Source organism: Enhydra lutris, unplaced genomic scaffold (assembly GCF_002288905.1).
Source record: "Enhydra lutris kenyoni isolate GAN:26980312 unplaced genomic scaffold, ASM228890v2 scaffoldscaffold9, whole genome shotgun sequence".
Taxonomy (NCBI): domain Eukaryota; kingdom Metazoa; phylum Chordata; class Mammalia; order Carnivora; family Mustelidae; genus Enhydra; species Enhydra lutris.
Genome location: NW_019154093.1, coordinates 17,132,948 through 17,155,128, shown reverse-complemented (window position 1 = coordinate 17,155,128; position 22,181 = coordinate 17,132,948). Strand labels below are relative to the sequence as shown.

Here is a 22,181-nt window from a genome sequence, read left to right as displayed (position 1 = left end):
CAAGTCCAGTCCTCTAAAAATGCCTCTTCAAAAGAGGAAAAGAAAAAGAGAGGGTTTTCTTTTCAGAGGGTCCCTGGAATAGCAAGAAAAGTCCTATTTTTGAGTCCTGCATGCTGACCAGAGCAATGTTCTGGTTGGAGTGGTACAAAGGGAAAAGTGTGTATGTTCCAATATCAAGGTCTGGTCTAAGGTGATATTGATAAGTGTTTGAATTAAGTGAAACATTTAATTCTCTAGGAGTAATAAGTGCTATTCAGTTGGGACATGGGAGTTTTTTAAAAAATTAACCAAAAAATTAGTTTTTCTTAGTACCCATGCCCACCTACTAGTGAAGTATGAATTTATCCTTCTTTAAATTTTCCTTCTGTGACCCCTTGGTGTGTTAGTAGTAACCCAAAATGTTCAATATTCTATCTAATTACCTGTCTTCCTTGCCCCTTCTTACCTAGAATTATCTAATTTGTGACATTTTCCTTTTCCTTGACCACATTCATTCATTTATCCTGACATTTTTTAGGATTCATTATAGAAGAGGTATTGTGTTAGACACTGGAATTAAATAGATAAAAACCATATTTGTTGTCCATAAAGTATATTAATATATAAACATGATGCAGATAAATATAATGGGAGTTTTATACAGTGCAGGGAAAGCAGGAAGGTGTGTCCAAACTGCCTGGGAAGTCATGGAAAGCTTGAGCTAGTTCTTTTAAAGAATAGGAATTTATCAGATGGTCAAGGCAGAAGAGCTTTCAGAGCAGGTGTATTTTTATTTTTTATTTTTTATTTTTATCTTAAGTAATCTCCACACCCAATGAGGGACTCCAATAACTCAACCTTGAGATCAAGAGTCAGGTGCTCTTCTGACTGGGCCAGCCAGGTGCCCCAGATGTCATTTTTTTTCCTAAAATATTATTTTTAAGTAATCTCTATGCACAACATGGGCTTGAACCCACAACCCCGAAATTAAGAGTTGTATGCTCTATCAACTGAACCAGATAGGTGGCCCTAAGTATCATTATTGATCCATAAATCTCCCTGCCAACTCAGGCTTAGTCATCTTGTCACATGGCCTGATACATTCTTTATCTTTTTGTTTTAGGGTTATTATAGCAATAAAATATATCCTCAGAGGGAAATTGGAAGGGGAGGTCAACCATGAGAGACTATGGACTCTGAAAAACAATCTGAGGGTTTTGAAGGAGCGGGGGATGGGAGGTTGGGGGAACCAGGTGGTGGGTATTGGAGAGGGCACGGATTGCATGGAGCACTGGGTGTGGTGCAAAAAGAATGAATACTGTTACACTTAAAATTAATTTAAAAAATTTAAAAAAAATAAAAATCTTATTGTCAATAATAGGGGCACCTGGCTGGCTCAGTTGGTGGAGCATGTGACTCTTGATCTCGGGGTCTTGAGTTCAAACCTCACACTGAGTGTGGAGATTACTTAAAAAAATAAACTTTAAGCTACTGTCAATAATAAATGTAATAACAAAGTTTAAATGTGGTTTAATGTCCTTTTAGGAAAAAGTGAATTTTGGCATCTATCATAATGGTTCCAACATTCTTTGATAGTGGTTGGAAGAGTATAGTGCATGGAAAATTGAATATATCTCACATAATTTAGCTTTGTTAGTGAGGAGTCACATCTTTTGCAGTCTTGTCAAGTCACCGGGATGCTTGAACACTTCTAGTAACAGGAAATTCACTTCTCCCTGGGAAACCTATTTGAATATGAAATAGCCTTGATTTTAATATTCCTGATTAAAATAAGTGGATACTTTTTTTTTTAAGATTTTATTTATTTATTTGACAGACAGAGATCACAAGTAGGCAGAGAGGCAGGCAGAGAGAGAGAGAGAGAGAGAGAGAGAGAGAGGAGGAAACAGACTCCCTGCAGAGCAGAGAGCCCAATGTGGGGCTTGATCCCAGGACCCTGGGATCATGACCTGAGCTGAAGGCAGAGGCTTTAACACACCCAGGTGCCCCAATAAGTAGATACTTTTAGAGCAAAACTTTTTAAAAAGGTGTATGATCGTCAATGACTGTTTTAGTAGAAATTTTAAGATATTAAATCTCTTCAATCTCTTCCTCTTACTGGATTCTTTTTTTACATTTTGACCTATTTTCTGTGTGTGTGTGTGTGTGTGTGTGTGTGTGTTTATGTATGCGGGAAAGCATTCATTTGAATCATCTTCCCTGCCTAAAATATGCTTCTCCAAGCACTCAGATTATCTCTTTTAGGTAAAAAGTACATACTCTTAATTGTTTTTTACATGAATATCTTCTGTTTAGGTATCTTACCATGGATGAAACACGCAAATTGTTACTTTTGCTGGAATCAGATCCCAAGGTTTGTTCTCTACCATTAGTGGGAATGTAAGTATTATGTATGAAAACTTTTTCAGCCACATATGTATTCAAATGTATATAATAAGCATGTTAATTAGTTGTACTATGAATATATACTTAATACTTAGGTCAGCTTATAAAGCTACAAAGGCCAGTGATTCTTAAGCTTTCTTATTTTCTTAGCAGAATCAGTTAAAACCAGATTTTGCTCAATCTTAGGAAGAACTCCAGTAAATAAAACATATAAAGTTGAATTCTTCTGATTGAAGTTGAAACCCTTCTTTAACCTTCATCACTATCCCCTGTCCTTAAAGCACCTTGAAGAACACAGGGCTCAGAATAACACTTCAAAATATACTGTCAGGCAGTTTTGCGGTAATTCCCTTTGGTGTTAATGGCTTTCTCTTTAGAGTTCATGGTTAATGACATTTAGACAGATTATTCAGTCAGAAATTTATGTTCTTTGAATATTTATTGAGTGCTTACACTATGCATAGCACTATATTTGGTACTGTCTTAGGATTTAAAGCTCTCCAAGAAATTTATAATCAAGGTGGAGCAATCAAATATATGTATATTCACAAATAGGAAAATAATAAGGAAGTATATGATTTATTATAAAATGAGCAATATAGACAGTGAGCATTATTAGTATTCATTAGAGGGATTATAAGGGACATTTCCTTAAAAAAAGCAAACTTGAGGTGGACCTTAAAGAGTTTGGATCATAGGAGGGAGGGGTCTGGTGGTATGTGCAGTTAAACAATGAGAATGTACAAATCTGCAGACAACAAAATCTTACAGTCTTTTTCCTGTGGTCCTGGTATCGGCTATGTGTTATACCAAGTGAAGAGCCTTGGGTGTTGGGGGCTACACATGTATGTTACAGCATTTAATCCTCTCAATAACGCTATAGTTTTAGGCTGCGTTAGCATTCTCCCCTAATTTAGCCCATTCTTCTAGTCCAGACTAGTTTATTCTAATTGATTTCTGCTTTCATCTGTGTTGTTAACCATTTTGTCTCCCACCATTTTCTTGTCCTCTCAAGTGGAAGAGGGCAGAGAGAAATATCTCTCTGTCTATATCTGTATCTATATTCCTTTTAATTATTAGCATGGTCTAGTGTCCATAGATTTCTTATTTATGAGCTGTTTAATGTGTTGCTGGTGAATATCAAGACTCTCTGCTATATCACCTTGAGAAGAATGTAATCTAATGTACATTAAGTATTAATTTGTAAGTGACTATACCTTTTAATTTGTATTTTTTCTTTTAGTTGGCTCTCTGGAATTATACATATCTATAGTCCTCAGGTATGGGCTTGCTGCTTACGATACATGTTTAGTTCTTCTATTCAAGAAAGGCAAGTGATATTTTGTATTTTATTTTGATCTTCTCCCTGTTCATGTTTTATTGGTCTTGTTTAAAATTCATGCAGTGCCTTAACCTTTCATAATACTTACAGAACGGTAGAATAAGCACACTAAGAAAAACAAATCTTACATTAAATGGGAATAAAACCAGACAGAAAAGAAGAGGTTGCAGTATACATGGAAATGTGAAGAAATTCACTTGTCTAACCACAGTACTATAAGACAGAACATACACTTTTCAGGTGGGGGGGGGGTGGTTACCTAGAGATCATCTACTGTAGCATCCTATTTTATAAATATTTTATAAATAAAGAGATTAATTTTTAGTGAAGTGATTGAAAATGAGTTTAAATTTGTTGCCTTATATGTGTTTTATTAAGTTACACAGTGCTAATACTAGTACCATAAGAAATATTTGAGAAGAGATATTTAATTTTCTTTCTGGAAGTGAAGTACAATTATTGGAACTAGCAAAGAAACTCTCTAACTTCAACTCCTCATTTAATCTTGGTATTTTGTGTGTGATACCACCATTTGCCTCAGTTTTTCATCTATTAAAATTTCCAGGCCTGTTTGTGTCTACCTTGGGTAGCTATAATACCCGTTTTTTTGTTTTGTTTTGTTTTTTAAGATTTTATGTATTTATTTGACACCAAGGGAGAGAGCGCATGCGTGCACAAGCAAGGGGAGAGGCAGGCAGAGGGAGAGGGAGAAGCAGGCTCCCTGACTGAGTCACCCAGGTGCCTCTATAATATACTTAAAAAAAAAAAAAAAAACCTTTGTTGAAAAGGCGGTACAAGTCCATGGCAATAAATCAAATATATGTAAAGATACTTAAGTTTCTCTTCTTCCCCCATATCCGCAGAGCCTATTCCCAGAGACAGTCAGTATTAAATGTTAAATAGTACCTTGTGCTTCTTTCCTAAAATATCAGTGTGTAGACAGGTATCACACTCTCCTATCACAAATAGGAACATAGTGTTCTTTTCTGTATGTTGCTTTTTTCTCTCTATCATTATACCTTAGAGGTCATTACATCTTGGCACATACAAATTCAGTCATGTTATTTGACAGTTGAATAGAAAGTAAGATGTATTGGGACGCCTGGGTGACTCAGTCTGTTAAGCATCTGCCTTTGGCTCAGGCTATGATCCCAGGGTCCTCAGATCAAGTCCCACATTGGACTCCTTGCTCAGCAGGGAGCCTGCTTTCCCTCTGTTGGACGCTCCCTCTGCTTGTGCTTTCTTTTTCTGTCTCTCTGACAAATAAATAAATAAACAAATCTTAAAAAAAAAAAAAGAATATGTATTATATCTTAAAAACTAGTCCTTTTGCCTTTGCAGCAATTTTGTGTATACATCTTTGTATACATACACATATGTACATATATTAGCATATTTGTAGAATAAATTCCTAAAAGAGGTTTTTCTATGTCAAAGAGTATGTAATTAAAATTCTTTTCTTTTGTAATTTAAATTTTTATAGAAATTGGCCTTCAAAGACTGCCAGTTTATAATCATTCCAACATTGTTTGAGAGTGCCTGTTTTCTCCATCCCCTCACTAACACTGTTGAACAAAATATTTATTGAGCACCTACTGTGTACCAAGCACTGTTCATGATATTGGGGATAGGCAGTAAACAAAGACCCTGCAGTGATAGGCAGTAAACAGAATAAGTAAAATAAGTAGTATTTTATAAGGTGATGAATGCTGTGGAGAAAAATAAGCAGAGGAGGTAGATATTGTGTGTCTGGATGGTAGTGATAGGTAAAGAGTTGAAATTTTATTTTCTTTTTTTTTAAGATTTTTAAAAAAATTTTTTAAGTAATCTCTACACCCAAATTGGGGCTAGAACTTACAACCCCGAGATGAAGTGTCACATGCAATACCAAAAAGAGTTGGTATCTTATTTTATTTATTTTTTTAAAGACTTTATTTATCTACTTACAGACAAGAGATCACAAGTAGGCAGAGAGAGAGAGGAGGAAGCAGGCTCCCCGAGGAGCAGAGAGCCTGATGCGGGGCTCGATCCCAGGACCCTGAGATCATGACCTGAGCCGAAGGCAGAGGCTTTAACCCACTGAGCCACCCAGGCACCCCAAGTGTTGATATTTTAAATAAGGTGGTCAGGGAAGCAAAGGTTTGAGGGAAGGAGGTAAACAAAGCCATGTGGCCATCTGCACCAGCGTCCCAGTCAGAGGATACATTAAGTGCAAAGACTGTGGGTGAAAGATCACTTTGCATCTTCAAGAGACAGCAAGGAGGTTATGCCTGAGAGGAAGAAGGGGAGGGGAAAGTAGCAAACCTCAGAGAGGTAACTTTGGATCTTTACAAACCTGGTGAATGGGAAATGATCTTTTCTGATTTTTATAACCTCTTCTGGGATCTTCACATTCATGTCTCTGGCCATTCTATTGGATTATGCATCTTTTTCACATTGCTTTGTAATAGCTCTGTTTCTCTTTCTCATTCTCTATATACATATATAGTATGTAAAACACAGAAATGTACATTTATAAAAATGGGTGTGTGAATGTATGATAGAGGTTATATAAATACAAAAATTTGTGTATATATGTATATGGCAAAGATTTTTTTCCCCCAGATTGCCATTTCATTTAATTTTGGTTAATGATATTTTTCCCAGACTTAACTTCTAAGTCAGATTATCAGTCTTCTTTTTCAGTCTTAGAAAGGAATTGCACACTCAGAAATATTTATTGAAATAAAAAATCTCTTGTGTTTTCTTCAGGTACTTTTTGCAGTTCTACTTTTTATATTTTCTTTCACCTTTTCAAGATAATTAGTTTTATTTGCAATAAAACAAATATTCATTTTAGTATATTAGTACAACTAAGTTTTGTTATCAGTGACTGGTCTTACTTTTAACTACTTATTGACAGTAAATGCTAGGTAAAATTAGTTTTGAAACTCTTTTAGTCTGTGTTCAGTCTGAAGCATTAGGCAATTTCTTTGATACCTGAACTCTTTAATTACTGCCAACTCTATGAACCAAAGAGAAGTCAGCACTGCTCAGCATAGCTTAGGTTGGTGCTTTGCAACATTCTGAACAGTGGGCTTGTCTGACCCAAAGGAGGAGCTGAGCAGAACAGACATTCTGTCTCTACAGCCCTCACTGCGCTGTTTTATTAATGTTGTAACGTATCCCCAAATTATCTTTCATTCAGTGTTTTACAAAGGAGAGACAACTCCTAAAAGGGTTTTATTTATTTTAAGGTTGTACTTGTTTGTTAGAGAGTACGTGCAAGTGCGTGTGTTGGGGGGAGGGGGAGAGGGAGAGAGAATCTCAAGCAGGCTCCATGCTGAGCCCTGAGCCCAAAGCAGGGCTCCATCTCACAACCCGAAGATCACAATCTGAACCGAAATCAAGAGTCGGAATCTCAACCAGCTGAGCCACCAGGTGTTCCTTTATTTATTTAAAAAATTTTTTTTTCTTAAAGTATTTTTAAATACAGTTTCCTTCCCCCACCCCATCTGAAAGAACAGAGCGCTCCTATGAAATCTTTTGTAAGCTGAAATGACAAAGCAAAGAACCAACTACCATTAATTTATATGGAAAATTTTTTCATTGTTCCCAGACTGAGAAAATAGCTTCTCAGGCTTTTTTGACACCTTAGGACATGTCTTACTAATGGATGCACAAAATAAATTGAGGTAAAACATAGTACTCACAGACACAGTTCAGAGCTATGGCTGCTTGATGCTGAGATGCTGCGTGTAGTTCCTGAAGAAGGAGCCCAGCAGGGCTACTCTCGCTTTTGATGCATGCTACCCCTATAATGGCTCATGCAGCACAAATGCTGAACGTTATTTTCAATTTTGCCTTTTTTTTTTTTTTTTTTTTTTTTAATAAAAGCAAAAATCCTCTTTGGATTTCTCGGTTAGTGAAAGCAGATTTTAATGTAGGTCTTCTATAAAAGTGAAGTGGCCTAATGTGAACTTTTGAAAAGAGGATATCTCTTGTTGGTTTTAGTATGTGTTTTAAGGATTCTTGATGACTTTACAAATATTTGTTGAGCCATTCATTGAATAATAAAATGAATGTTTTTATCTATGCTTATAATAGTGAAATATTATAAATAATTAAAATACCTACTTTTAGAAGTCTAGGTGAATAATGGCACATCTGTAAATTGTAATACTTAGTAGTCACTAAAGAAGAATAAAGAGGTCTGAGGTATAATACAGAGTAGTGACATGAGAAGAAATCCAAGACAGTCAACTGAAAATAGCAATTACTAATACAGTTGACTTTTGAACAATGCAGGTGGTGGGATACTCAGTCAGAAATATAGGGGTACCTGACTGGTTCAGTCGGGCAAGCATGTGACTCTTGATCTCTGGGTCATGAGTTCAAGCCCCACATTGGGCGTAACATTTACTTAAAAAAAAAAAACTGCATATAACTTGATTCCCCAAAAACTTACAGTAATAGCCTACTCTTGACTAGAAGCCTTATAGATAACCTGGTTAACACATATTTTGTATATTATATGTATTCTATCCTTTAAATATTCTCGCAATATTACAAGTATTCTTCAGTAAAGCAAGCTGGAGAAAAAATGTCATTAAAATCATAAGGAAGAGTAAATACACTTACAGTACTGTGCTGTATTTATTGACAAAAATTCACATATGCTGAGCCTCGGTAGCTCAGTTGTTAAGCATCTGCCTTCGACTCAGGTCATGATCCTGTGGTCTTGGGATCGAGCCCCGCATCGGGCTCCCTACTCAGTGGGGAGCCTGCTTCTCCCTCTCCTGCTCACCCTGGTTGTGTTCCCTGTCTTGCTGTATCTCTGTCAAATAAATAAATAAAATCTTAAAAAAAAAATTCACGTGTAAGTAGACTTGCATAGTTCAAACCCATGTTGTTCAAGGGTCAACTGTAGTATGTATGGTACGGCCTCATTTTTGTTAGATTGTATAAAATGTTTTTGTATGCCAAGGAGAAAATTATGGAGTTATATACACTAAACCAGAGAGTGAGGTGGTTTTCATTTTGTTTTATATATCCCTATCTTGCTTTAAGTTTTTATAAGGAATATGTATTTCAACATAAAATGTATTTTAAAAATAAAAATCAGTAACACTAAAAAGTAAGCACATTTGCTCCCTAGTTTTTTCTTTTCTTTTTTTTTTTTAAGACTTTATTTATTTGAGAGAGGAACAGAGTGCCTGGGACGTGGGGAGGAGAGGGAGAAGGAGAGGGACAAGCAACCCCCTGCCAAGCACAGAGCTGGAAGCAGCCCTGATCCCCAGACCCTGAGATCATGGCCCGAGCCAAAGTCAGTTGTTCAACTGACTGAGCCACCCAGTCATCCTGCTCCCCAGTTTTCTTCCCAAAATTAGACTGCTTAAGTAGTTTATTAACTAGGTTGACAGATTTATGTAGATTTGTTAGAATATACTCTTAGTATCCTCAGTAAATTTTAATTAAATGGCTTTATTTGTCCAGGGTTTTTTCCGAATCTGGAAATTTCATTATAGTTCTATATTCTGTGACACATAAGGATCCTGAATTTTATGAATGCCTCCCGTGTGATGGCGGGTCATCTGACCTTCAGTTCCAGCTACTAACCAGCAAGGAAACATTACGTCTTTTCAAAGTAAGTGATTTGATTAAGTAGCATATTAATGACTGTTTAGGGTTGCATGTTGACAATTTAAATCCAATGGTCTTTTCCCTTTAAAACAGTAACTCAAACTATTAGGTTTTGTTTATAATTATTATTGAATATTAACTTTATTCATTTGTGGTTAGTGTCTTTTTATAAATGCTAGATCGTATCTCTAGGACCAAATTATAATACAGGATCAGAGCTTTTCCACAAAATAACTTACTCGTGTTCTAAAGCCTTTGAAGAATATTAAGAATTTATATGTTTGTATCATTTTATGATATTGAGATATTAATAATATTGATAGTTAATTGTGATCTTAGCATTTGTTTTCCCTGTTGTTTTTTATTATTTATTTATTTATTGAAAGATTTTGTTTTTATTTATTTTGATAGAGATCACGAGTAGGCCAACAGCCAGGCTGGGGGTGGGGGGTGTGGGGGGGTGGGGAAGCAGGGGAAGCAGGCTCCCCGCTGAGCAGAGAGCTCAATGCAGGGCACATCCCAGGATCCTGGGATCGTGACCTGAGCCAAAGGCAGAAGCTTTAATCCACTGAGCCACCCAGGCGCCCCTCCCTGTTGTTTTTTAAATATAGATACAACAAATGGTTTCTCACATTTGAAAATTAGTTTTTATGTCTAATCCTAGGAATCAGAATAGATTGTTCTGCATCTCATAAAACACATAAAAAATATGTAGGTGATGGTCACAGAAAAAGTAGATATTTGAAACCGTAAGTGTAGTTACATGAAAACATTCAGAGACTACTTTTCAGTAAATGATTGATTGTCCTGTGTCTCAGACTAATAATTAAAAAAGTCTCAAGGTGCCTGGCTGGCTCATTTGAGTGTGTGACTCTTGATCTCCAGGTCATGAGCTCAAGCCTCATGCTGGGTGCAGAGCTTACTTACAGAAATAAAACTTTAAAAAAAAATTCTGTATTTTAATTATAAATATAATTATCTTAATTGAGGTCTAATAATTTATTTCCATTTTAGAGACATATATCACTTATCACGTCCTCAGTTCATAGTTCTTATTTTCACTGAATCCCTGGTTATTGAGTGAGTTACATAATACAGGTAATTAAGTTTTCACTTTTGTTTATGTGGCAAGGAAATGGACAGTTTAAAAAAGGTTATATAGGGCACCTGGGTGGCTCACTTGGTTAAACAACTGCCTGCAGCTCAGGTCATGATCCTGGAGTCCCGGGATCGAGTCCCACATTGGGTTCCCTGCTTGGCAGGGAGTCTGCTTTTCCCTCTGACCCTCCCCCTTCTCATGCTCTCCCTTTCCTTCTCTCTCTCATTCTCTCTCTCTCTCTCTCTCTCTCGCTCTCGCTCTCAAATAAATAAATAAATAAATAAAAGTCTTTAGAAAAAAAAAGGTTATATAAAAATAGAACTAACGTATGTTTAAGCAGTTCCACTTCTGGGTATTTATCTAAAGGAAACAAAAACACAGACTTCAAAAGATATTTGTACCTCCATGTTGATTGCAGCACTGTTTACAATAGCCAAGACATGGAAGCAACCTAAGTATCCACTGATGGGTGAATGGGTAAAGAAAATGTGGTATATGTATAAAATGTGGTGTGTGTGTGTGTATATATACACATATATACACATACATATATGTGTGTGTGTGTGTGTGTGTGTGTGTGTGTGTATGTATATGTATATATAGTAGAATGTTATTCAGTCATTAAAAAGAAATCTTGTCATTTGTGACAACATGGATGGACCTTGAGGGCTAAAGAAGTCAGAGAAGGCCAAATACCCTATGATCTTACTTATGGGTGAAATCTAAAAAAACCCAATCAAACTGAACTCATAGATAAAGAACACAGACTGGTGGAGCATTGGGGGAGGGCAGGATGGGTGAAGGGAGTCTAAAGGTAAAAACTGTCAGTTATAAGACCTGAGGATGTAATGTATAGTATAGCATGGTGACTATAATTAATAATATATTTGTGAGTTGCTAAGACAATATATTCTCAACACAAGGGGAAAGAATCATAAGTCTGTATATATGGTAATGGATGTTAACTAGACTTATTGTGATGAGCATTTTGCAGTATACGCAAATATTGAATCATTATGTCGCACACCTGAAACTAATGTAATATGAGATGTCAGTTATATCTCAATTTTAAAAATGATTTTTTAAGAAAGGTTATAGTAGTAGAAATGTCTCCCTCCTCTCAGTGTTTCAGAGCCACTTTTTATCTACATAAAATTTTAAGTCAGCTCTCAAAGTACAACCTACTTTATTTCAGAATGTTGAACCTTCTGACAAGAATTCACTCCATTTTGAGCTGACTGCTGAAAGCCAAAATGCAGAAACAGAGTTTTTCAACAAGGTTTCCAAGCATCTTTCAATTGAAAGGTAAAAGATGTTTTTGTTATCATGTATACTTTTTAAATTATATTTACTAGTTTTTGATGAGTAATAAAGTAACTCCCTAATCTGATGAAGCTAATTATATATCTTAGATATCATAAGATGTCCTTGCTTTAAATGCATTACTTCATACTCAGCATACTCAGATGTTGGATGATAATTCTTTTTTTTTTTTTTTTTTTTTTAAATTTCGTCAGAGAAAGAGAGATACAGAGCACAAGCAGGGGGAGCTGTAGGCAGAGGGAGAAGCAGGCTCCCTGCTGAGCAGGGATCCTGATGTGGGACTCCATCCCAGGACCGTGGGATCAATGCCCTGAGCCAAAGGCAGCCGCTTAACCGACTGAGCCACCCAGGCATCCTGTTAGATGATAATTTTAATGAGGTGACAACTTTAATATGGTTGTCATTTGAGTTGCTTTATTACATAGGAAGAAAAAGTGTCAAGAAATTATCTTGTTTAGGAAGAAGCATCTTGTTTTGGTTTAGTTTGCCTTCTATTCTTCTCTTCCTTGTAGTTTTAAACCTGAGCGTATCAAAGAGACTACTGTAAAATATAACTTCTTTACCTAAAAAGGAAAATGCACTTGGGGAATAGTAATTAAATAATGACTGTGGTTTTTTGGGTCTGTATATACCTCTTCTGGTAAAAAAGATATTCCTTCATAGTAGGGTTCTCTAGAGAAACAGAAACAGCAAGATGGAGAGAGGGAGAGAAAGATTTGTCTTATGGAATTGGCTCATGCAATTGTGAAGGCTGAGAAGAGTTGCAGTTAGAGAGTTAGAGTCCTAAGGTGATCTGCTAGCAGAAGTGCTTCTTCTTCTTCTTCTTCTTTTTTTTTTTTATTAAAGATTTTATTTATTTATTTGACAGAGAGAGACACACTGAGAGGGAACACAAGCCGGGGGAGTGGGAGAGGGAGAAGCAGGCTTCCCGCTGAGCAGGGAGCCCAATGTGAGGCTAGATCCCAGGACCCTGGGTTCATGATCTGAGCCAAAGGCAGACGCTTAATAACTGAGCCACCCAGGCACCCTCAGAAGTCCTTCTTCTTGGGGGTGGTAATGCTTTTTTCTTTTTTTTTTTTTTTAAGATTTTATTTATTTTTTTGACACAGAGAGAGAGAGAGAGAGAGAGAGCGCAAGAGAGGGAATACAAGCAGGGGGAGTGGGAGAGGAAGAAGCAGGCTTCCCACTGAGCAGGGAGCCTGATTCGGGGCTTAATCCCAGGACCCTGGGATCATGACCTGAGCCGAGGGCAGATGCTTAACCACTGAGCCACCCAGGCACCCCCAGAAGTCCTTCTTGGGGGTGGTAATGCTTTGTTCTATTAAGGCCTTCAGCTGACTGGATGAGACCTGTCCACATTGTGGAGGATAATTTGATTTACTCAGAGTCTACTGATTTTAATATTAATCTCATCTAAAAATACCTTCACAAAGAGGCACCTTGGGTGGCTCAGTCAGTTATGCATCTGACTTTTGATTTTGGCTCTGGTCCTGGTCTCAGGCTTGTGAGATTGAGCGCAGCATCAAGCTCCACACAGGGCATGGAGCCTGCTTAAGATTCTCTCTCTCTTTCACTCTGCCCCATTCTCCTCCTTCTCCTCCAGCCACCAAAAAATATCTCCACAGAAACATCTAGAATAATAATTGACCAAATATCTGGTTACCATAGCCTAGCCAAGTTGACACATTAAATTAACCCTTCAGATCGTATTCCAGCTTTCTCATTTGTTCTACGATATGCCAAAGACTGGGGATATGGTGGTATTAAAAACAGTTGTAGACATGATTTCTTCCCTCATGGAATTTATAGTCCAGTGATGAAGTGTGTTCAGTGTTCTCCGTATTATTGGAGAGGTCCACTAATGTAAGTTAGTAATTTGCCAAATGTTTAATAACCTCATTTAAAAGTTACTTTGGGGTGCTGGTTTATTCTTGATGCTGGGGGTCTGAAACTATTGTTTTTTTAGTAAACTCTGCACCCAACATAGGGCTCTAACTCAGGCCTCTGAGATCAAAAGTTGTATGCTCGACTGACTGAGCCAGCCAGGTGCCCCCAAAACTATTGTTATTTTAACTTGCCCTAGCAGTTAATTTGTCCTTTTCTCAACTTTTTGACTATGACCTTAACTTGTCTAGAGGCTGCTTTAATACTGTCTATTTAGTGTCTCGCATGAGGAAAGGAGGTATAAGGTTCATTGTAGTTTATTGCAATTATTGAGAAAATGGCCTGACTTTTTTTATAGCATTCATTCATCTGTCCTTAACACTTGATTCTGTAGGGAGAAATTAACTGTGGTACAATTTTAAAATAAATGCCAACTATATGGACTGTTTATAGTGGGCACAACATAATAGTTGTGAGCTCAGTTTGGTATAAGACATCTGCATTCAAGTCCTGGTTCTAAAACATCATTATTCCATCTGTAAAATGGGAGTTATGATTGAATCTGTATTAGTTTCTGGTTGTTGCTCTGACAAATTACCACAAACTTTGTTGCTCTGACAAATTACCACAAACTTGTTGACTTAAAAACAATAAAATTTATTATCTTCTAGCTTTGGACATCAGAAATCTAAAATGGTCTTTGAGGCTAAAGTCAAAGTGATGATAAGGCTGCATTCCTTCCGGAAACTTTAGAATCCATTTTATTCCCTTTTCCAGCTTCTGGAGGCCATGTGCATTCCTTTTCTGGTGGCCCCTCACTCTGTCTTCAAAGCTAGCTTCTGACTTCTGCTGCTAATCCTCACATCTCCTTCTCTAACTCTGACCTTTTTGCCTCCATTTTATAAAGGCCCTTATGATTACATTGAGCCTACCTGGGTAATCGAGGATAATCTCTACATCTCAAGTTCCTTAACTTAATCACATCTGCACACTCCTTTTTACCAAGTGCAGTAAACATAGTCACAGTTTCTGAGGTTTAGAAAATTATCTAAAGTATACTGTCTCCATCTTTGGGCACTTTAAGTTATCCTTGATATAGGTTAGATCACCAGAAAACTATGTTCTTACAGCTTTTCAGGAACACCTTCACTGTCTTTTTAAGTCTTTATTCAAGGTTTTATTAAATATTTATGGAAGAAAAGACTAGATTAAGGGAACATAATTTCTTTAACATTATTTTTGAAAATTTTGCCAATATTCAATTCTGATCAAAGTTTTAGTAACCATCAGTCACTTTTAGATTTTTTTTTTTTTTAAGATTTTATTTATTTAACAGAGGGAGAGAGATCACAAATAGGCAGAGCAGCAGGCAGAGAGAGAAGGGGAAGCTCCCTGCTGAGCAGAGAACCCGATGTGGGGCTCGATCCTAGGACCCTGAGATCATGACCTGGGCCAAAGGCAGAGACTTAACCCACCAAGCCACCCAGGCGCTCCCCACTTTTAGATTTTTAGTAGAATGTTTGTCTCACCTAAAGAACTGATGTTATAATTATACAACATAAGGTTTTTTCTTTTTGCCTTGGCTACTATAAAAGCTCAGAAATGCATCTTATTGCTCGATGTCAGAAGTTTTATGTGTGTTTCTATATATGTTTGTGTTATCATAAGTAAGCATATAGCAAATTTTAATTCCTGGGTCTCCTGGGTGGCTCAGTTGGTTAAATGTTTGCCTTCAGCTCAGGTCATGATCCCCGGGTCCTGGGATAGAGCCCTGCATCAGGCTCCCTGCTCAGTGGAGAGTCTGCTTCTCCCTCTGCTTGTGTTCTCTCCCTCTCTCTCTCTCTCAAATAACTAAATAAAATCTTTAAAAAATATATTAATTCCTTGCCACAAATGGGTTCAAAAAAATGTAACTTTTTTTCTTTTTAAAAGTAATTGAACTTGATTTCTAATTTGACTGCCCAGTTGTTATAGAAACCAAATTTCAGTCAATTCAAGATCTGTTTATCTTCTTTTCTATGAGGTTATATACAATTTGGAGGACTTAATGCTGTCCCAGTAGTGATGATGTGGGACGGCATGATTATGATCCAGCTAAACTGCCGTCTGCTCAGGTGTTTTCACTTGCATCTGGTCTTTGGCAGTAGATTTGTGTGGGCCTCTGCTATGACCTCCTTACTCTAGTCAGGTCACTGGCTCTGTCATGTCCATGCTATACTTAGGCACAGGGGGTATCATAATATTCTCCATGTCACTCTTGGGTGCTGGGGGAGAACTCTGTGGGGCCAAGTGCAGACCCTGATGCTTAAACACACCATGCAGACATCCTGATTATTTTTTTGCAGCCCCTTGATTCAGAAGGGGCTGTGTTTGTTTCTCAGACCCATCAGGGTCTAGGACAAAGGTCTCTCAGACCTTCCGGATCCACCTGGGGATTTCTTTTGTGCTTGCTGCCAGGGAGACAGGATGTGGGACCCTTTCTTAGGGATTCTGTTAATGTCTACACTCTTTTAGCTTCCTTCTGGCTCTTCTTTTCTCTTCCCTGAACTCATCCTCTTGAGACTTTATCTAGGATGCAAAAAAAACCAATGCATATAGTCTTCCAAATTTTAATCTTAAACTCTCAGCTTTTGAAACTCTGTACCAGAACTCAAAATTGGTCTCTGTTCTATTAGAGCAGGCCGCTGTGACACAATGATGACAATTGATTCAGTAGGAGGAAGCACCTCAGTTAATGTCTCAGTTTTCCATCACAGATATAAGTGTTAAGGAAAATGGAGTAGTTCCTTATCGAGTTCTCTTTTTAACAGTGTTTAATGAGTGTTGAATGTAGTGAGTGTACAGCTTTATCACCAGTTTATAATTTTTTTTATGGCAAGCACTGTGCCTTATTTATGACTATGTTCCTCAAAGTGGTTATTCAGAAGATGCTCAGTAACTGTTGATATTTTGTGACTTTAAGAATAACTGGGTTAGGGATGCCTGGGTGGCTCAGTTGGTTGGGCAGCTGCCTTCAGCTCGGGTCATGGTCCCGGCGTCCTGGGATTGAGTCCCGCATCGGGCTCCTTGTTCTGTGGGGAGCCTGCTTCTCCCTCTGCCTCTGCCTGCCACTCTGTCTGCCTGTGCTCGCTCTCTCTCTCTCTGACAAATAAATAAATAAAATCTTTAAAAAAAAAAAGAATAACTGGGTTAAACTTCCTATGATCAGGCAAAGGGAGGTAGTTTATTAAGCATGAATCCGACTGGACCAGCTTTTCTAGGCAGCTAACACTGGCCTGAAAAACAAAATAATCTGTGATTGTCAGATACCAAATTAAATGATCCAGATACTACTGGGGCTTATTAAAGTACTTTATTCAGTTTCAAAAAGAAAGAACAAATAAACAGATTACTGAAAACTTTTCCTTACTCCCCTGTATTCTTTAGGTCCTCCCAAAAGTTATCTCCAGGAAAAATGCCAATAAATGATCGTGATTCTGGTGTTGAAGATGAAGATTTTTCTCCAAGACCAATTCCTAGTCCTCATCCTGTGAGTCAGAAGGTATCACCGATCTTATAAAGAACCCACCTATGTGTTTAGAAACCTAAAATCTCTTCATGTTAAAACATTCAACAGTATTACTGAAACTTATTCAAGTTTTATTCAAAGATATATCTAGGTATATATCTATATGGCTATATCTGTACATACAGATACAGATATTTTTCATGTAACTATTATATGTTATATATATAATGATACATATGTATATATGTGTATATATTATATTATATCGCTTCCAGAGAAAACTGAGGCACAGATTGGTTAAGTTGCCTGCCCAGTATTGTACTAGTAAGAGAAAAGTAGAATTCAGGAGGTTTGAAATTCAGTAAAGCTAGTAATTCAGAAGGTTTGGTTTCAGAACTTGGTGCCTTTAACCCATATAGACTCAACATTCTTAACCTTCTCCAGAACTTGACATTGTTACCACCAAATCTGAGAAAACACGGTACTTGCTTTTGGAGATTGCTAAATCTCCAATCTGTTATAATTTTTTGATTATACAGGCAACCAGTGGGTTATTATGGAGTTGTTGTACCTTAATTGGACCAATTACTTATTAGAAGAAAAAGGAATAAGAAAGATTTTTAAAAATTAATATCAAATTATAACCAAATTCACGACAGCAAATATTTAGTTTATTTTTTCCTGCTCTCTTCCAACTCTTAGTTGGTATTGGCAGTGAATAATTTCACTTAGTAGAAAAATATTCTGAAATACTTATCAGAAGATCTTTTGTTACTGAAGAGGCAGAAACATTATTTGCTATAAGATCTATTGAAACATTTTGACAGTGATACGTTTTTTGCAGAGAGAGGGTAAAAAAGTATTATAAAACAGTTTCCCATATTGTGTTATGTAATTTAAGGAACATAAATCAGTATTCCAATAAAGGGAGTTCCATTGTTAAGTAATAAGTTTGTGAAGGCAAAGACCTTGTTTATTTTACTCACAGTTGTATTCCTAGTGCTAGCACATAGAAGATGCCCAGAAAATATGTATCAACTGTCTAAAGAATAAACACTTTTTAATAAGTAATTGGATATAGTTTGGAAACTATTAGTCTAAAGAAAACAGAACATCCAAAAAAATACTTTTCCTCTTTCATTTCTTTCCCATTTATAGGTTTCTAAGATCCAGCCATCAGTTCCTGAACTTTCCCTTGTTTTGGATGGCAATTTCATAGAATCAAATCCTCTGCCTAAGCCATTGGAAATGGTGAATAATGAAAATCCTTCTTTGTTGATTAACCACTCTGAACACTTGGAGCCATTGCAACCCCAGCTTTACGATGACAAAAGCAACCTAGAAGCTGAAGCTGGAGAGCTTTCCTTGAAAGGGTTACCAAATCAATTAACCCAGAGCACTGTTCCTTTGAGACACAGCAAAGTAAGACAGCCATCTACCTGTAAGAATGGGAGCGCCCATATCAAGAACAGTATTAAAGCATCTTCTCTTAATAGGCCATCTTCTGATTCAAATGTACACAAAGAAGAATATCCTGTAAGATCCTCCACATTAAATTCCAAGCAGTCTTCTCTTGCCTCAGGGTCTCACCCACACAATTTGGTTTTTTCATCCCATAATTCAGGAAGACCAATGGAACTTCAGATACCTACTCCACCACCGTCTTACTGTCCTACGAATGTTTGCAGTTGTTGTCAGCACCATGCCCACGTGCAGTATAGTCCAATAAATTCTTGGCAAGGAGTGAATACAGGAGAGTCTGTTCAAGACCTCCAGTCTGAAGCCATTCACAAGCATTCATTATTTCACCTAGGTGGATGTCCAGCTCTGTACCCTAATGCATTCTGTTCTTCAAGTAGTCCTGTAGCCTTGAGACCTCAGGGAAACATGGGTGGTTGCTCTCCCCTCAACAATGTAGAACCATCGCCTGTGGCAAGACAGCCTTCACATGTGGGCTCCTGTAACCCACCGCCTTGTGCAGTATGCATGCACACACCCAGGACTGGCTCAGACAACGGAATGATGGGACTGTCTCCGGATGCATATAGGTTCCTCACAGAACAAGACAGACAGCTGAGACTGCTTCAGGCACAGGTTTGCAAGCTTTCTTAGTTCTTTTAAATTCACGGTATTAATATGGTTGCTTAAAAATAACTGGCAGTTCTTCAATAACTACATTTTATGGAATAAAATTGTAGAATATCAAAAGTAGAAAAAACCTTGGAAAATGAATTCTGGTTTCTTTTGTTTTACTGATAAGTAAGAAGAGGATTAGAGAGAGAAAATAATTTACCCAATGACACATTGCTAGTTAGGAGTAGAACTGGGACTAGAAAGTAAACCTTCTCTTTGCCTTGTGCATATCCTAATCTACAACATAACTACATTTTTCTTCCGTTTGTTGCCTCTAACAAAAAAGTCTGTATAGTTTAGTAAACCTTGGTATACAACTAAATATAAAACCTGCACAATAGATTCTGATGCAGCTCTAATTTGTCAACCATGTAGTATATTTAGTACTTTTAGCCAGTGTGCCTTTAGAGAATAGTTCTAGAACCTCTTCTGTGTATCTGTACTAGATGTGTTTCACTCATTTTATTATGAAATGCTTCCTTTTTTCAGGCCTTTATGGTAGTTTTTAGTATTTTAGTTATATCCTTACACCATTCAGTCTTGTACCTTTTTTTTTTTTCCTTTTCTTACTGGTACCCTTCTTCCACATACCTACCACAAATCCCCTACCTCCTTCCTCCCTCCTCCCGACAGCATGAATGAAAACAACCTGAAATGCATTCTTCAGTATTTTACCCATGATCCTATAACTATGCAAATATATGTGAAATGGACATTATATACATGTACAATTAAAAAAAAAAAACTTTGTTTTATAAAACTGGAGTCATAGTGTTTGCATTTTGCAAAAACAAAAAAAGACAATTTAAAACTTCTGCTTAGGAGCACCTGGGTATCTCAGTCAGTTAAGCTGTGTTTGCCTTTAGCTCGGGTATGATCCCAGGGTCCTGAGTTCAAGCCCTGTGGCTCTTCCCTGTTTAGCAGAGGATCTGCTTCTCCCTTTCCCTCTGCCCTCACTTGTGCACACATGTTCTCTGTCTTTCTCCCTCCCCCAAATAAATAAACAAAAAATCTTAAAAACCCAAAAACTTTAAAGACCCCTTCTGCTTTAAAATGCTGTAGGTAGGAAACCTGAGAAGAATGTAGTTTCACTGTTTTTTAGACCTAGTAAATTCTTTGAAGTTGTAAAATATAAGTTTGATTTTTACAAATCCTTACAAATATTAGACACTCGTTTTAACGTAGCTAAATGTTTCACATCGAAAAGAAATAGTTCTTATATATTTCTTGTTTTGTTTTTTAAAAAAGGCAGGCTAAAAAGATCTTTTAAACAGAAATCTTAGTTACTTGGGATTAAAATGTAGATATAGACTAGTGAGCACATTATCTGAATCATTATACTTGGAGAATACAAAAAATGTAGAAAATGCTTTTATGATAAATACACACACTTTTATTTTGCTCATGTGAATTTTTTTTTGAAGATTTTATTTATTTATTTGGCAGAGAGAGAGAGAACACAAGCAAGGGGAGCAGCAGAGGGAGAGGGAGAGGCAGGCTTCCCACTGAGCTGAGAGCCAGATGCGGGGCTTGACCCAGGACCTTGGGATCATGACCCGAGCAGAAGGCAGGCGCCTAATCAACTGAGCTACCCAGGCGCCCCAACTCATATGAATTTTTTTAAACTTTGTTTTAGGTACCACTTTATTTACATGTAAAAAACTATTTTAACACATTTTCTGTATAAGAATATATAGAACTATCTTATTCTGTATAAGATTTTGTTAAAATGATGTACAACAAATTTTCTAATTAGTCTCCTGTTCCACAGTTTGAAGTTTCTGCTATTGCAAACAGTGCAGCAGTCAGCATCCCTGTTGCTTAGCATTGCCCTGCATGTGTGCACATATCTCTGTAGCTTAGATCCCTAGAAGTAAAAGTGTGAAGTTGAAGGGAACACACATTTTAAGTGTTCAAAGATAGCTAGACTTGTTCCAGTCCTAATGGAGACTTGTTTTGAGTCTCATCTTGGTGTAGTGGTGAAGGGATGGCACCAGCCTCCTTGGGTTCTAGTCAAGTTTCAGTGTAAAATAAAGTAATGCAATCTTGGGCAAATTATTTCACCTCTCAAACTTCAGTTTTCTCATTCACAAAATAAGAATGTACCTAAGTGTATGGAGTTCTAAGGATTGAATGAGTTACTAGGGAGAAGTGGCTTAGAATAGTGCCTGGCATATAGTTAGTGCTCAGTACCTGTTAACTATTACTATTTTCATTATCATTATTAGTTCAGTTAATGACATCACTTCTCATCTTGTTGCTCAGGCAAAAATCCTGGGTGTCAGAAACCCAGGTTTTACTTTCTAGGTGTATCTTGAACTTAACTGTTTCTTAACCATCTTTCCTGCCACCTCCCCAATTGAAACCATCTTCATTTCTTATCCAACCATGCTACTTCCAGTACTGTCCCCATTTTTCCTTGGAAACAATGGAAACATGACAGCCGTCTTCTTTTTTTTTTTTTTTTTTTTTTTGAGTTTAAAGATTTTATTTATTTATTTGACAGATTGAGATCACAAGTAGGCAGAGAGGCAGGCAGAGAGAGAGAGGAGGAAGCAGGCTCCCTGCTGAGCAGAGAGCCCGATGTGGGGCTCGATCCCAGGACCCTTGGAATCATGACCTGAGCCGAAGGCGGAGGCTTTAACCCTCTGAGCCACTCAGGCACCCATCTTCTTAAAGCTCAAGTCAGATCATAGGGTTTCGCTCTCAGTGGTTTTCCTTTGCAGTTAGAAAATCCAGATTCCTTACCCTGACCCTTGAAACCTTGTCATTTGGCTCTGTGTGCCTCCTCTTCTAGCTCATCTCTTGCCGCCATCTTCTGTATTCACTACACTTCAGTTGCAGGATGTGCTTTTTGTTCTTCAAAAACATGAACTTGTTTGTTT

At 37.3% G+C, this 22,181-nt stretch overlaps 1 protein-coding gene across 5 annotated transcripts in view; it reads left to right on the top strand.

Moving 5' to 3' along the window:
• Nucleotides 1-22,181, top strand: part of LOC111143107 (STIL, centriolar assembly protein) — a 63,065-nt gene that overhangs the window by 10,139 nt on the left and 30,745 nt on the right. For all 5 annotated transcript variants that reach the window (XM_022496590.1, XM_022496589.1, XM_022496588.1 and 2 more), the window contains 6 exons: nt 2,296-2,379; nt 3,629-3,715; nt 9,203-9,353; nt 11,644-11,753; nt 17,082-17,196; nt 18,322-19,257. In XM_022496590.1, the coding sequence (XP_022352298.1) occupies nt 2,296-2,379; nt 3,629-3,715; nt 9,203-9,353; nt 11,644-11,753; nt 17,082-17,196; nt 18,322-19,257 (1,483 nt within the window). The remainder of the gene's footprint in view (nt 1-2,295; nt 2,380-3,628; nt 3,716-9,202; nt 9,354-11,643; nt 11,754-17,081; nt 17,197-18,321; nt 19,258-22,181) is intronic.